At 48.7% G+C, this 15067-nt stretch overlaps 1 protein-coding gene across 1 annotated transcript in view; it reads right to left on the bottom strand.

The window, feature by feature from the left end:
• Snd1 (staphylococcal nuclease and tudor domain containing 1) overlaps positions 1-15067 on the bottom strand; it is a 437644-nt gene that overhangs the window by 15216 nt on the left and 407361 nt on the right. The window contains exon 17 of the mRNA XM_048340172.1: positions 786-974. Coding sequence (XP_048196129.1) covers positions 786-974 — 189 coding nt within the window. The remainder of the gene's footprint in view (positions 1-785; positions 975-15067) is intronic.

The raw sequence follows: 15067 nt of genomic DNA, 5'->3' as shown, positions 1-15067 counted from the left end.
TGCTGGCAGGTGTCTGGATCTTGGCTGTGGGAAACGAGTTTTGAGCCAGATGGCTGCCCCATGGGAAGGAAACGTTTATTCCTGGAATAAATTTATGGCTCAGGCTGGCTGTCCCATGAAATCCTCCTCAAGCTCAGAGAAGCCTTGACAAATTGGTGGCCAGCTGATTTATCCCCATTATTGGGGCTGAGCTGTAAGTCAACGGAGACAGCCTACTATGGGGGTTTGCTGAGCCCAGTGCCCACTTTAAACCACCAAGTTCTTTAATTGTCAATTTGTTTCCAAAAGCTGCTTTGTGCCCCCTACCCCTCGCCTCTTCCATGCGGTGTCTGCAGAGACTGATGGGCTGTAAATCTGCTGTCCTAACAGCTTTATGCATCTTCTAGAAGCTGCTTCCCAGCAGGGGGATGGTGAAGGAAATTCAGAGGCGGGGACAGCACCCTCCTCCCAGGAGGCCACCAGGCACTGATGGTGAGAGGCCAGGGCTAGGGAATGAGGATGGCTCCAGACTCTTCCTCCCCAAGAGACCTCAGTCCTTTTCCTCCCTGCTCCAAGGCCACTTTTCATACAGTGTCCAAGTTCTGCTGCAGGTCCAGGTCCCCCCAGGCTTATGGCCAAGGTTGCCAAAGCCGGCTGCTCTCCCTTGACTGTATGGCACCACCTTTCTCAGCCACTCAGTGGCTGGGGGGTGGGGGGGGAGGAGACACGTGGGCTTGTTCTTGGAGGCAGGCATTTATGGAGAGAGGGGGAGAGAGAGTATGTGCTGGGGAGCCAGCACTTGTTACCTTCTCTTTCTTCTGCTTGGCGGCCTCTTCAGCAGACAGCAGGGATTTGTAGTAGGCACTGCGTTCAGCGGTGAAATGGACCTTGGAGAGCGCCTGCTCCACCAGCAAGACAGACAGGTTAGCGCCATCCATGTGCAGCCAGCCGATGAAGTTGCCGGCCTTATCCATGCTCTCTACTTCCACCTCCACCTGGGGGACAGAGACATGGGGTGTGTCAGCCCACGAGGAAATCCTGAGTGTGCAAGGCAGGAAGGGCTGCCGAGGCCAGGCTAATCAATTGCCTCTACATTTTTGCTAACGTGGCAGGAACAGCTGGAACCAGATCCATCTCGCTGTCCCTTCCCTTTGGAGAGTACTGGGTTGTATCTCACTCTTCTTGGCTTGAGCGAGGGAGTACTCCACCAGCCATGTGTACACTCGGCTGCAGGTCAGGAGTGATTCTCCATGAGCAGAGGGAGCAGGGTGCAGCCACCCTCCTTTAGCACCCATCCCCAGGCAGTGCAGGGATACAGGAAGGCCTCAGGGAACAAGGCAATCTCTAGGGAAAGGGAGACTGCATTCTTTCTGGAAGAGCTGAAAGGATTATAATTTAATGAAGGTAATTAAAGTGCCTTTGAGAGAAGAGATAGGTGAGGCAGGAACAGCATTAGCATACAGGAGCAACCCCAGGAGGACATCACTCCTGAGAAGGGGCAGCTGGAAGGATGTGGTCACTACAATAAACTCAGACCGGACTGCTCTGCTCTTCTAACTGGATGGCCTCAGGGTTCTGTCCTTGGTGGTGGCTAATGTACCCCTGCCTCAGAAAGGCAATGGCCCAGGACAAATTCCTTCCTGGATTCTCTCCTGACCTCATTCTTCCCCTGCTAAAGGGGCTGTAAAAGCCTTTGCTGCTAAATGTAAAAACTTGTATTAATTTAAACAGCTTCAAGCTCGATTAAGCAATAAAATGAATGTCTAAATACCTGGGAATTCTCAAAGCCTGAGATGGAGCTGGTGGAAGAGGGCAAGGAGGGATGAGGGTGGGAGAGCTGGAGAGGCAGGATGGCATGACTCCCCAAGTGCAGAGAGAGAAGGTAGTGGGGAGCCAAAAGAGGCGGCTAGGGAGACAGGACCTGACCTCCCATTCTTCAACACTGTCTTCCCATTTGAGGCCAGTTGCTATTTTTTTACGTAGAAATAGAAGTTCAACAATCCCAAAGCTGGGGGTGGCAAAGAGGGGAAATGCAGGATCTATTAGGGTTAGAAAAAAGGCACTATTCAGATCCAGTCTAGTTAGATGATTTTGTAGGGAAAAACCAAGGCAAGGTGGACAGGCGCAGAATAAGTCCGAGCAGAACCTCTTCTAGAATGCCCACTGCTTCTCTATCTGGCCTCTAGCAGACCAGGCTCTGCTTTGCCCTCCCTTTGTGCAGTGTAGTATTCAGGGAGCAGTATTTTTTCCTGCCAGTCAGACCTCTAATTCCCTCCCCAATATGGGCTCCCCTCCACCCAGGCCCCAAGATTACTAGCTCACCAGCAGAGCCTGAATGCCATAGGAAGAACCAGCAACAGGTTCTGGTAGATGCTGAAACAGATTGCTCCTTTCTCTTAACTAACTGAAGGACATACACACCTGGGCAGGTTGTACTCAGTGTTTAAAACCTGGGACCCACCTTGCAAAGAGCTCAGGCTGTGCTGCAAGACAGAGCCTCCTGTAGGGAGAGGGCTGGGCATGAGGTAAAGGTTGCTGAGTTGGGATAAGAACTGATATGTCACTCTTGGAAGACCTCCTCCTTTTGTCTTAATTTGCCAAGTTTTACCAAACATGAACCCAGAAGAATTTGGAGGAAACAGCAGTAGCAACAGACAGGCTGCTTGTCTTGTTTTGAGGCTCAGGGGACACAGCCCAGTGAAAAGCAAGTGGGGCTGGTTCAATTTCCAGCCAACACAGAGCCCAGGCCTACAATGAACCACTCTCCCCATTCCCTGATGTTTCTTTCATCTTCTAGTTTTAGCAGCCAAGTATGCTTAAAATCAAGGCTGGCTGCCTTGCATAGCCATATAGCTTCCCTCCAGGAGTAGCTGGCCCTTGAGCAGCTCGCAGTGGGCCATTGTGGTCCTTGGCAGCAGGTTGCTGCGACTGATGTAAGAAGCTCAGAGATGAGGCAAACAGGCAGGTGCAATCTCTCTCATTCTACAAGGTGCCATAGTTAGCTCCTAAACTGACACCATGCTCAGAGGTCAGAATCCAGGTGCCTGCCTTTCTCCAAGGTTTACAATGTGTAACCCAGAGACTAGCCACCAAACCTGAGGCCAACCTGCCAGGAAGCAAGCAGTAGGCTCCTCTTGACTTCATACATACCCAGCCTCTCCCCGCCTGCTATCGAGGTGCTATCTTGAGCTTGACAAGTCACTGGGCCCAGCCAGCAGCTGAGGAAAGAAATCTCTGGCCTTGGGCACTGTGCTGCCACTGGATCCATCTCTGGTTGTTGAGGGAGATAAAGCTGTCGCCCACGGGGCTCTGCTTCCCCTTTCATTACAGCTGCCACCGCCATAGTAATTTCTCAATCAAACACAGCCTCTCAGGGGAAGGTGGCTGGGCTAGTGTTCCTGCTAGTTCTGTACTTGCTTGGTTCCCAGCGTCTCTTGCCAGGTTCTGTACTAGGTCCCCCTCCTCCTGGACATACATTGGCCTGGATGAGTGCTGAAACTCAGTGTGACTCTTCTATGGCAGAGGGGTAAGCAAGGGGCTTCCAAGTGTGTATATTCTCCACTTCTTTTCTCTTTTATACTGACTGCCAGGAACCAGTGGCCTATCTGTAATATCATTCAGATTCATGTCCGTACAAGCTCTATTTCTGTTTAACTCTAAGACTTAAATTTCTCTGACATTTATTTCCAAGTAGTCATAGTCATAGTAGTAATGGTAATAATAATAATAAAAAATGAGCCAGGTAGCTATTTGGGAGGCAGAGACAAGAGGATCATTTAAGTCCAGCTTATATACACACTGAAAATATAGATATAATAGATACACAGCTAGAACCCATCCTTGTTATCCATAATAGCTTTATAATGTGGCCGTGAACACAACTAGAAAATACGGGATCGTTGCTACCAGGGAAAGCACAAGGGTTGAGTTCCTATGAGCCTCTGGTCACCATTTTTGTCAACTGATTAATATATAACCTTGTGCTAGATGTGTTTCTGTTTAAATACAGCCACATTAAACACAATGTATATTGTTGATTCATTTACACTGAAATGTCTGCCAATAGCAAGCTACCTCAGGTCAGGTTTGAATGAAGTTTACCTAGCACACAAATTTTCTCCTTAAGGCACACTGCTATCTTCTTGTAGCACTATTTGCTTGGGATCATTTTGAACTACAAAATTGCCAACGAAAAGTATAAAAAGCATGGCACTAAATAGACCACAAAAAGGACATTTACTCATACTCCTGAGAGCAACAACCAGAGGCAATGTTGCCTTATTCGATGTAAGATGAGAATGTGCTTACCAAGTAACCCAAGGTTTTGTTTGTTTTTTGGGGTTTGAATTCAGGGGCTTGCACTTGTTATATAAGCATCTGCTATTTAAGCCGTTTCTCACCCCAGTCCTTTAGCCCTTTTTATGTGTTATTTTTCAGATAGGGTCTCCTGCTTTTGTCCAAGGCTTGCCTTGGACCATGGTCCTCCTACTTATGCTGCCCAGTGGCTGGGATGGGGGGCTCACTAATGTTTTGCCCAGTACAGTCTTGAATTGTGATTTTTCTGAGTCTCTGCCTCTTGAACAGCTGAGATTATAGGTGTGTGCTACTGCTCCAGGTGTTGAGTCTCTTTCTACACACACACACACACATATACACACACACATATACACACACACATATATATTCTTTGCTATTCTGTGAATGGCCACAAGTTGCAAAAAGCAGAAGAACTGACCTTGGGGTTGTAAATAAATTTTGTCAGTAAGTTCACAGATATATAATCTACGAGATATATGTAGAGAAAGCTATTCCTGCAAGATGTCTCAAACCAAACACATAGTTTCTTGTCTCTTAGGCATTCCAGAGCATTTCAGAAGAGAACTGGATTCCACAGTTTCTGTGAAAGTTGCCTGACAGTGGCAGGTGACAGCAAAGAGTTTGGCCCTTGGGTGATTACTGTGGGCTGCCAGAAAGCTAGGAGTGAGCTTTGAGTGCAAGTGGGCATTTGTTGTGTATGCATGTGGGTGGACATGGTCTTGGAGGTAGGTACCACAGAGTACATGTGTGCAGGGACACCAACAGTGCTAGCAAGGGACAAATGGTGGCTCTTTTCTTTCTTCAGTCTCCTGTCTAGAGCACATGTTGAAGCCGTGGAGGTGTGGGGCTCTGGGGGAGGTGAGCACTTCCAGAGAGACTGAGTAGGGGCAGGTGGTGCCACCAGAGTTAGTGGTGTAACAGGTAACAATGGAAGCAGGCAGCCAACATGCTGGCAAGTTAGCTGCGCCCCTTAGGATTGAATACACCGTGGGGTTTCCTCACTTGGCTGGTCTGCCAGTACTTCTGGCCCCCAACCCCTTGCTATCAGCAGAGTGGGTATGGGCTGTGTGGCTGCTGCACATGTGGTCTGGATCAGTCCCGTGAGATGTGTTCTTTCAGGCCTCAACATCACTCTCCCCGAGCAGAAATCAATCACTGATTCATTTACACTGAACTCTCAGCCAATAGCATGATACCTCAGGCCAGGCTTGAATGAAAGTTTATCTAGCGCACACATTTTCTCCTTCAGGCACATTCTAGTCTTCTTGCAGCACTATTTGCTGGGGATCATTTTAAACTACAAAACTGCCAGAAGCACAAAAAGCACAGCAGTAAATAGACCACAGAAAGGATGCTTATTTATACTCAGGAGAGATGCAACAAGAAGGCATTGTTGCTCTGTTCAATTTAAGATTGGAATGTGCTTGCCAAGTGACTCCAGATTTTTGCCACCCTGACCCTGGCCTGTGGGGAGCAGCCCTCTGAACACCTGTGAATTTGCCTTTCCTTTGGCCTTTAGGAAGAAAGGCCTAGCACAGAGATTAAGAGTATAGACCAGAACCATATGGCCCAAGTCAAATCCATCTACCCTGTAGAGTGTTATAATGAGTAACTGAATGAATTAATAGAAATATGCTAGGCACTAGAGTAAAGTGTTTGGCATGTAAATGCTTCATCGCCATGACCATGACCACAATCAAGGTTATTTCCTCACCTCCTAGCAGGAGCATGTATTTCAAGTTCAAATGTCTTCATTTGTCACTACACTGTCAGTTCTATGGGGAATGAAGCCAGCCTTCCATTCTGGATCTTCTCCAGGGCTGGGTATACCTGCTGCCTGGGAGGTGAGGGGGTGAATGGTGATGGATCCTGGAGTCTAGATGGACTGGTGAGTCAACTTACCTCTACCTGTGAACCTTGGGGGCAAGTCACATATCTTTCCTAGACTGTTCTCTTAATAATAAAATGGGGAAAGGGTTCTGGAGCAACATCTTCCCATTAACCAATGCCAACAGCTCACTGGCTAGTTCTGCATCTCTGAGATAGTTTCATCCAGGAGCTGCCCTGGTGGCAAATCTGTGCGTGGGAGCTTACATGTAATTGTGGAACAATTCCTACTTAATAAGTAAGTCCCTTCAATCTTCTCAAACCCTCAGTGAAAAGCTTTGGGTTTTTTATACCTAGGGGTCCTCACACAAAATACTGGGTGAAGGCAAGGCAAGTGGGGTTGGCAGGAAGACCTCAGGCATGTGAACATCCTGAACAGGGAGATGCCTTTCTGCTTAGTGTGGGGTCTTTCCCTAGGGGCCACCAGCCAGTCACATTCAGGGGGTAGGCTGCTAGACAGGCTGGACCTGGCCAGTCTGTAGGCTGGGACAGCTAGCAGGCCCTGCTGCGTCGCAATGGGACACGGCCTCCTGTTCCCAAGTACATTAATGTGCCACTAATGAAATTGTTCTGGCTTATTTACCAAATTAATACAAACGGCACAGGCTGTTAATTTGCATGTCTCCTAATTACCGAGGAAGAGCTCCTGGTGCCCAGGCAACACACATATACCTCATGCCCACCCAGCAGGGCTGTCGGCTCACCTTTCTAGGCTGAGGCTGGGTTTGAGAGAGAAGCATGGAGGAAGAGAGCCGGATTGTCCCCTGGAGCGGTAGATGGGAACAAACAGGGAAGACGGTGGTGGCCAGGAGTTTGTGTCATTTCCTATGGCCCTCTCTCAGTGGCTTTTATGCCCTAGCTTCCAGAAATATATACACAGTCCCTGATGCCACCCCCACACTGTCCCCTTCTCCCCCTCATCTGGATTCTGTCCAGCTCCTTAACACAGGAACCACTTTAAGCAGACAGGCAGTGGGGCTGAGTCATTCCCTGCTCCGAGTGGGGAGGCTCACTCCTACCGGGGGTGCAGTGCAGGCTGGGGAGCCACTTGGGGTTTGCCAAGGGTGTGGAGGAAGGAAGAGAAGGGAATGCCAGGCAAGGGCTGCTGATGGTTGTATAAATGTTAACGTGCTCTCTCTCAAAGTCCCCTGGTCCTCTCTAGCCAATTAGCTTTCAGGTTTGGAAATCTTTCCTAAAGAGAGAAGAGAGAAAAAGAGGGGGGTAGAGGGAGGAGAGGGAGAGGGAAAGGGAGGGAAGAGGGCTTGGGCATCATATCATAGAAGAAACTGCCTTGGGGTTCATCTGGCCGTGTCTGTTCTAACTCTCCTGGTGCAGGGGCTAAATTAGGTACCTAGTAGTCCTAAGGAGCAAAGCTGCAGACCTACACTGCATCCTAAAGCTTATCAGGGTCCCAATGCCATGGAGGTACAGTGGGGAGGAGAGAGCATGCAGCAGAGGCTGCCCTGCTGAAAGGACTCGATTAAAACAAGGCAGCCACAGGCAGGAAGGGTGAGTGAATTTAAAACATGTAGAATAAAGGAAGACTCTATGGGGGGATCCATGTCCCACATGATGACTCTGGACAGGGGACTCAACACCTCAGGTCAGCCTTTCCTGCTGTGTGCCAGGAAGATAGAGAACAGGTACTCTTTTCCTCAAGGGTCCTGCATTGCCATTGTGCAATGCCAGCCAGCCTCAGCCCTGGGGACAGGGAGTCTGCAGGAGCTTGGAACATGGCCATGGGGTGCTTCCTTTCATGGAGGTAGATTGCCTTAGACAGCATAGGTGGCCCTGCTCTTTCCCTGGGGCATATTCCCAGCCCCTGGACAGGCTCTTATTCTCAATCAATCAGCAAAAAGCTGGAAGTGGTAGAACACCAGCCTTGAGTAAAAAAGCCAAGCAAGAGTGCAAGACTCAGTTTAAGCCCCACTACACACACACACACACACACACACACACACACACACACACACACACACACACACACACACACACAGCGCACAGCACAGCAAGAGGCCTGCATAGGTGCTGAGAAAAGCCTTGGGCGCCAGTGTGCTAGAGCTGTTTCCTTCAGGATGTGCGTGTCATACCTGCTCTGCCTCAGTATCTTCATCTATGACGTAAGAGCAGAACCATCTTGAGGTTCTCTTTGCTCTGGATGTGCTGAGGCTAGGCTAGGGAGCTGGGGTGATGACAGTATGCATAAGAGCTGTGACCAGAAGTACACAAGAGAAGAAAAGTTTAGTGGAGAGAAAGGCAAGCAGGAAAGCCCTGTCCACCAATATTATGTCCTTGAGGACAACTGGCAGAAGGGGAGGGGGAAATGGATAGAGAGAATACCAGGTGGGCTGGTCCCGCCTCTTCCTGGCTTCTATGGTTTGTCCACACCTAGGTTCATGGGTTGGAAGCTTGAACCACAAACTTGGCAATACTCCAGGTCTAATGGTACTGAGAGGTGAGGAGACTTCAAAAAGAGGGGCTTAGCTGGGTGTAATGGCAAATGCTTGTAATCTCATCATTTAGGAGACTGAGGCAGAAGATTATGAGTTGAGGATAGCCAGGGATGCACACTGACACCCTGTCACAAAACAAAACAGAACAGAACAGTGCGCCTAGGGGAGTGTAATTAGGTCACAGGGACATGACTTTGGAAGGGATTAAAGGGCATCTCATGGGACCAGATTCTCATGCTTCCTCCGTTGTCAGATAAGTCTCTCTCACCCAGGCTCCTGCCATGTATGAATACTCCTCACCATGAGGCCTGTGAAAGAAGCCAAGTGCTGTGCCAGTACCATGCTGTTGGCCTCCAAAACTGTGAGCCTAATTAAACCCATTTTTAAAAAACAAACTAGCCAGTGTCATGTACTGTGTAATAGCAACACCAAATGGACAAGGATACCACAACTCACTCATCCAGTCCACAGCTTCACTGTAAATGTAAGTAGCAAGCCAGAGCAACCGGAACACAACTGAAGTCTTTTCTTGCCACACAGACAGTGCTATACCACAGAGCTGGGTTGTCCACTGCCCCGGAGGCTGTGTGGAGGTTATAATGGGTGGCTACACCAAGAGCCATGACCAGAGAGACACTTCACTTTAATACGGTAGCGGTTTAACACAGGCAACTTGTGCCCTCCACTTTGACCACACACACACATATGCGCCAACTTCTTTCAGAGCTGATGAACATTAACACAATGCCATTAATAATGCAAGCTTGGGGAGCTGGAGGCAGTGAGTGTGAAATGCCTCCTGGGTCTCATTACCATCATCCCAGTGGGAAGTGGGCAGGCTAGGGGCGGGCAGCAGCCTGGACAGATATTCTAGGTGCTGCTGGCACAGCGTGGCTCCATCCTCACCAGTGCTCTGCTCTGGTCCCCCCTCCCCTCCAAACCACATGAATCTTTCACATCCCAAGCACAGAGTAGATTGCTTTTCCAGAAAACCTCTTTTCTGACATCTGAGTGCTGGCCCATGGCCCATGCCAAAGCCCTAGGAATGCCTGGAAGTCCAGCCCAGGTTGGCACACTACTGAGAGGGGCCAGGGAGCTCCTGGAAATGAAGGAACGACTGGGTAGCCAGCAAGGAGGCTGGGCTAGAAGGGCTTCTTTTGCTCACCATGTGCTCTCTCTACCTTCAGGATGGGGGTAAGAAGGGGGGTGGAGGGTGACGGTGGCTTCTGGTCTTGCCTGAGGCAGAGAGGCAGCAGCCAGGGCCATCAGCATTGGTGGAGTCTGCCGGGAAATGCAAACCTGCTGACTCGAGGCCTTCGCAAGCGGTAACACAGTTTACAAACTGACGCAATCTGTTCCTTTGGTGCAGACAATAAGGAAGACAGGCTGTTCATCTTCTCAGGAAAACCCCAGGCTGGAGGCCGGAGGGAGAGTTAACTCCCTCTTTCCTGAGGCTCCTCTACAGGAAATGTGGAGGTGTCAAGAGGTGCTCACTCTGCCTTGGCCGAGGTGTAGGACACACCACTACTGGAGTCCTTTCCCAAGGGGTTTTTGAGCCAGAGGCAAGCTCTGGGATCTTTCTGAAAGCAGGGCACACCTGAGTGGCCCTCACTCTTCCACATGAAAAGATGGGCTCTTTTCAGACTGCTTTCCATCAGGTGCCTCTAGACTGTGTTCTCTACCCCAGGCCTTGGCTCTGTGCCAGGAGGTCAGTGTCAGTGGTGTTCTCGGAAGCACAGCCTGAACACCTCTCTGGCTTCTGACTTATACCTTCTCTGAAAGGATGGAGCCAGGGGACAATCATTTTTGTGGAGGAAACCAGTGTGTGTGATCTATGGAGGAACTAAATGCCTGACATTTTCAAATCTCCAACCTGATCTGAAAGTAAACAAATATCTAATCAGGTCAAGTTCAAATGGCAGTTCTCATTTGCAGCTAGTCCTATGGATGACTCCAAGATTTGCTCTGTAGACTAGTGCAGATCCCTATTCTGTGCATTCTATTTTTCTAACCCCAACTCTCAGGGTACTTTGCCTAAGTCACTGTGGAAACCCACACTTTGCTATTAAAAAACACTGGATTAGCCAAGCACATGTGGCTCATACCTGTAGTCTTAGGCACCTAGGAAGCTGCAATGTGAGAATTGTGGTTTGAAATAAGCCAAGGCAGACAAATCTGTGAGGCTCTTATCTCCAACTAACCAGAAAAAAGCTGGAAGTAAATCAGTGGCTCAAGTGGTAGAATGCCATCCTCGAGTGAAAAGGCCAAGGGACAGTGGCCAGGTCTTGAGTTCAAGCCCCAGTACCAATACATGCATGTATGTGTGCGCGCATGTACACTAGCATGCATACACGCACACACACACACAAGCATGCGCGCAGTAGGTTGACACCCATGGTTACTTCTTTTCTACAAGCATTTTGCTCACCTTAGAAAAAGGGAGGCTTTGGCCTCCCATCCCTTGGAGTCACCTTTTTCTCTTCACCCACACTCCTTTCGGTCCCCTATCCAGTGTAGCTGGTTCCCACGGTCAGCATTCCTCTGTCAGTTACTTTAAAGGTCATCAGAACCTCTTAATTGCCATTCTAATAATTTCCTCAGAGAGTTCATCATTTTTGACCTTTCAAATGATCTGACAAAGCACCCTATCTTTACAAAACTTTCTTTTTTCAGATCTCTGTGATCCTCAAACTTGGTTTTTTCTCCCCCCCCCCCCCCACCAGCATGACCCTTGAATATGGGTATTCCTAGGATCCACTTTAAGCTTTTGGACAGATGCTGTAGATTCTACTTCTCCTCTAAGCATTCAACTCTACCACGTAAATTCCAACTGTAGTGAGGAGTCCAATCCTGGATCTTCACCATGAAGTCTATTTTCCCCCTGCTCATCTGACTTCAGGTAGTAGCATGGGTTCCTTATATATCCATGACCTACCTCTAGGCTCACACCGATTCCACTTCTTTGATTCTTCCTCCCCTTTTTGCCCTTCTCCCTTCCCTAAGTTCATGTCCCACATGTAGGTAATCCCTCCTCAGTGGTGGCTTTGCCACCAGGCTTGCCTCTCTCAGCCCTTCTAGGATTCTGGGGAGGGGGGCTATGGTTTATGACAGGCAGTACAATACAATAATTGGACACCTGCTTCAAGTTGTCTTGTACTATGGCCTTGAGGAACTTTATTTGAGTTCTCTGGAGTTCTCTGGGTTTAGGCTATCCTATTTGTTAAATGAGAATAGTAATAACTCCTATCTCAAAGGACTCTGGTGATGAGTAAAGGGGAGTCTAGTATTAAGTTACATGCTCAATAAATACTTAATAAGCGTATATGTGTGTGTTTGTGTATGTGTGTATGTGTGAGAGAGCGAGAGAGGGAGGGAGGGGGAGAGAGAGAGCGATAGTGAGAGAGAGCGCGCCAGGCTTCCGTGGCTCATACCTATTATCCTACCTACTTGAGAGGCTGAGATTAGGAGGATAAAAATATGAGGCCAGCCTAGAGAAATATTTGATGAGACCCCTTTTTCAATCAATAACTGACAGCCAGAGATCAGGAGGATCATGGTTCTACGCCAGCATGGGCAGAAAGGTCTATGAGACTCCATCTCAATGGAAGATGCTGGGTATAGTGACCTGTGCCTGACATTCCAGCTAAAATGTGAAGCTAAAAATGGGAGGATTGCAGTCCAGGCTCATATCTGGGCAAGAAGTGAGACTCTATCTCAAAAATAAGCCATGCAATAAAAAAGGGATAGAGGTATGGCTCAACCTGAGAGAAACTGTCTAGCAAGTCTGAGGCCCTGAGTTTAAAATCCAGTACTGCTTAAAAAAATAAATCCACATCTGATTATCTACCTTTCTGCTAAAATCCTTTCCATTAAGGTTCAAATTTCTCAAGACAGCAGGATATAAGCTCCTAACCGATCTCAACTTCTACTATTCTGCTCCTCATTATTCTGATCTAGTCATGTCAAACACCTAGGAGCCTCCCCCACACATGACTTGCTGTTTCAGGTCTCAGCACATGTTGCTCACTTGGTCTAGAATGTTCCTACTACTTCAGCTGTAAACTCCCTACTCACGGATATCCTGAACAGATGTGCTTTCACTTGAAACATGACAGTATTTACATAGGACTTAGCCCTATGGCTTTCTTAGTCTCATAGTCAGTGTGATGGACACTTGTTAATGGCATTCAGTAGGCAGATGCCAGATAAAAAGTCCTAGTTTCCCAACATCACCAGCAACAAAATGGGAGAAGGGAAATTCCTGTTTGGGGCTCACAGAGACACCAAATAATTGAGAAGGCCTGTTCTTAACGCCCTCTGTGGTGGAAGGCTGGTCCACAGCTGCCCTGCTGCAGCAGGCCTGCCCACAGGAGCCCAGAGGGGCAGAGCTGGCCTCGGTCAGGGCAGCCAGGGCTGATGACTCAGAGGTACCCAGTCATCATGAGCAGAAGGGGTTCTTTTGCACTTGGCTTTGCCTGGACTGAATATAACTGGAGCGAGGATGGATTCCTCTATTTATCCAGGCATGAGCGCAGGCAGCAGCTGTGTATGCCTCCCTCTGGTCTTCTACACATCCACCGCCTCCTGACTGCAGATCCCTCAGCAAGGAATGGGTGAAGAGCAAAAGCAGACAGGAGTTGAGGAAGAACCATATATGAGGACAGGACAGAAGCTAGTAGGATTGGAGCTTAGGCAGAAATAAGGCCCCAAATGCCATGAGGCTTCATTTCCTAGATCCCAGAGCACTGCTCAGTGCTAAATTCTCTAAGCAAGGAGTTAGGTAATTAGTACAAGCCAGGCCATTGTCACTTAGGGCATGTTTGAATCTAAGGGCTGAAAAAAACCTGAAGCTACGAGTCATGAGTGGGTTATAGGAAGCTTCATGTCCTTTTGGAGAATTGCAGAAACCTTTATGGAAAGCAGTGCTGTTGGTTTGAAGGATCTGTGGCTTAGCATGGAAGCAAAGGCTGGACTCATTCACTTCAGAGGTCTCAAAACTGGGCTGTAGCCCTGAGGACTGTTCAAAAGCTGTCAGCACAAGAAAAGAGTATCCTATGCAGGAGGTGAGGGGTCATGAACACCCCGCTTTTTTTAAACACACACACACACACACACACACACACACACACACACACACACACACACACCCTTATCACATGACTTTTTGGCAAAAAATCAAAGATACCAATTCCTCTTGTAGGCCAGAGAGGGTTGAGACATGATTATCAGGCCAGTGAAGGAGTTACCTCTCCCTCTGTGGTTCTTTTAAGCAAGCCCTCAGGTCTCGTACTCACATGTTTCCCTCATATGACTGGGCACCAAGCAGGAGGCCTGGCACAAGCCTTCCCGTCTCAGCAGGCCGTGCAGAGGGTATGCTGTGTATGATTACCCAGGGAGGGGGCTCTCTGGATCAGCACAACAGCTCTTTTGCAGGCTAGCAGCAACCCTGTTAACCTACAGCTCTGGGCAGGACACAGAGAAACAATAAATCGCAGCCTCTCTTCTGACTCCACTAACAAGCTGCTTTTTGGCCCAGGAAGAGATCTGAGCATTTTGGGGGACCATGCTCATGTCTGATGCACATTTCCAAACCATTGCAAACTTCTTAGAGCAGGGAATAGGAAGCATCCTTTGAGATGCTTAGCCCTGGAAACTGGTCTTTGAGCCCTAGCAGTGCCAGAGCTAGAGGCTGTTTTACATCTACCCTTCTGTACATAGGACAACTGGATTCATGCTTCCTGTGGCCTGAAGGGCCCATGATCTCTCTGGCCTCTCAGTAATGCAAAGAAAAGCCCATGGGTAAAAGCCACCCATTATATGTTTGAGCACGTACACACAAAATAAGGATAAATACAGCCTGCCAGAGAGGCCTGGTTAATGACTGGGGCCTTGCTCTACTCTGTGTGGAAAGGTTGGGGCTTCCTTGCTGCAGACTTTTTTTGTGTGTGTGCTAACAACAATTAAAATATGGCATTAGGCTGGGGATATGGCCTAGTGGCAAGAGAGCTTGCCTCGTATACATGAGGCCCTGGGTTTGATTCCCCAGCACCACATATACAGAAAACGGCCAGAAGTGGCGCTGTGGCTCAAGTGGCAGAGTGCTAGCCTTGAGCAAAAGGAAGCCAGGGACAGTGCTCAGGCCCTGAGTCCAAGGCCCAGGACTGGCAAAAAAATAAAAATAAAAAAAATATGGCATTACTTACCACCCCCCTCCTCCGCCAACTTCTAGTGTAGGGCTGGAGTGGCTCCCCCTCCAACCTGTCCTCCTTGTTCTGCAGTGGTCCTAGCCCAGGCAAGGGCAGGGGAAAAGGACTGGGCTGCTTGGTTATATGACTGTCACCGCTTCCTCTAGAACCACAATGCTTCTCTTTCTACTTTTCCCACTGCCCCTGACATTGGCTCTTCACACTCTTGGACAGTCTGTCTAGTTC

The sequence above is a fragment of the Perognathus longimembris genome, chromosome 2 (genome assembly GCF_023159225.1).
Source record: "Perognathus longimembris pacificus isolate PPM17 chromosome 2, ASM2315922v1, whole genome shotgun sequence".
NCBI lineage: Eukaryota > Metazoa > Chordata > Mammalia > Rodentia > Heteromyidae > Perognathus > Perognathus longimembris.
The sequence above is the reverse complement of the archived record's forward strand: the minus strand, read 5'-3'. Positions and strand labels throughout refer to the sequence as shown.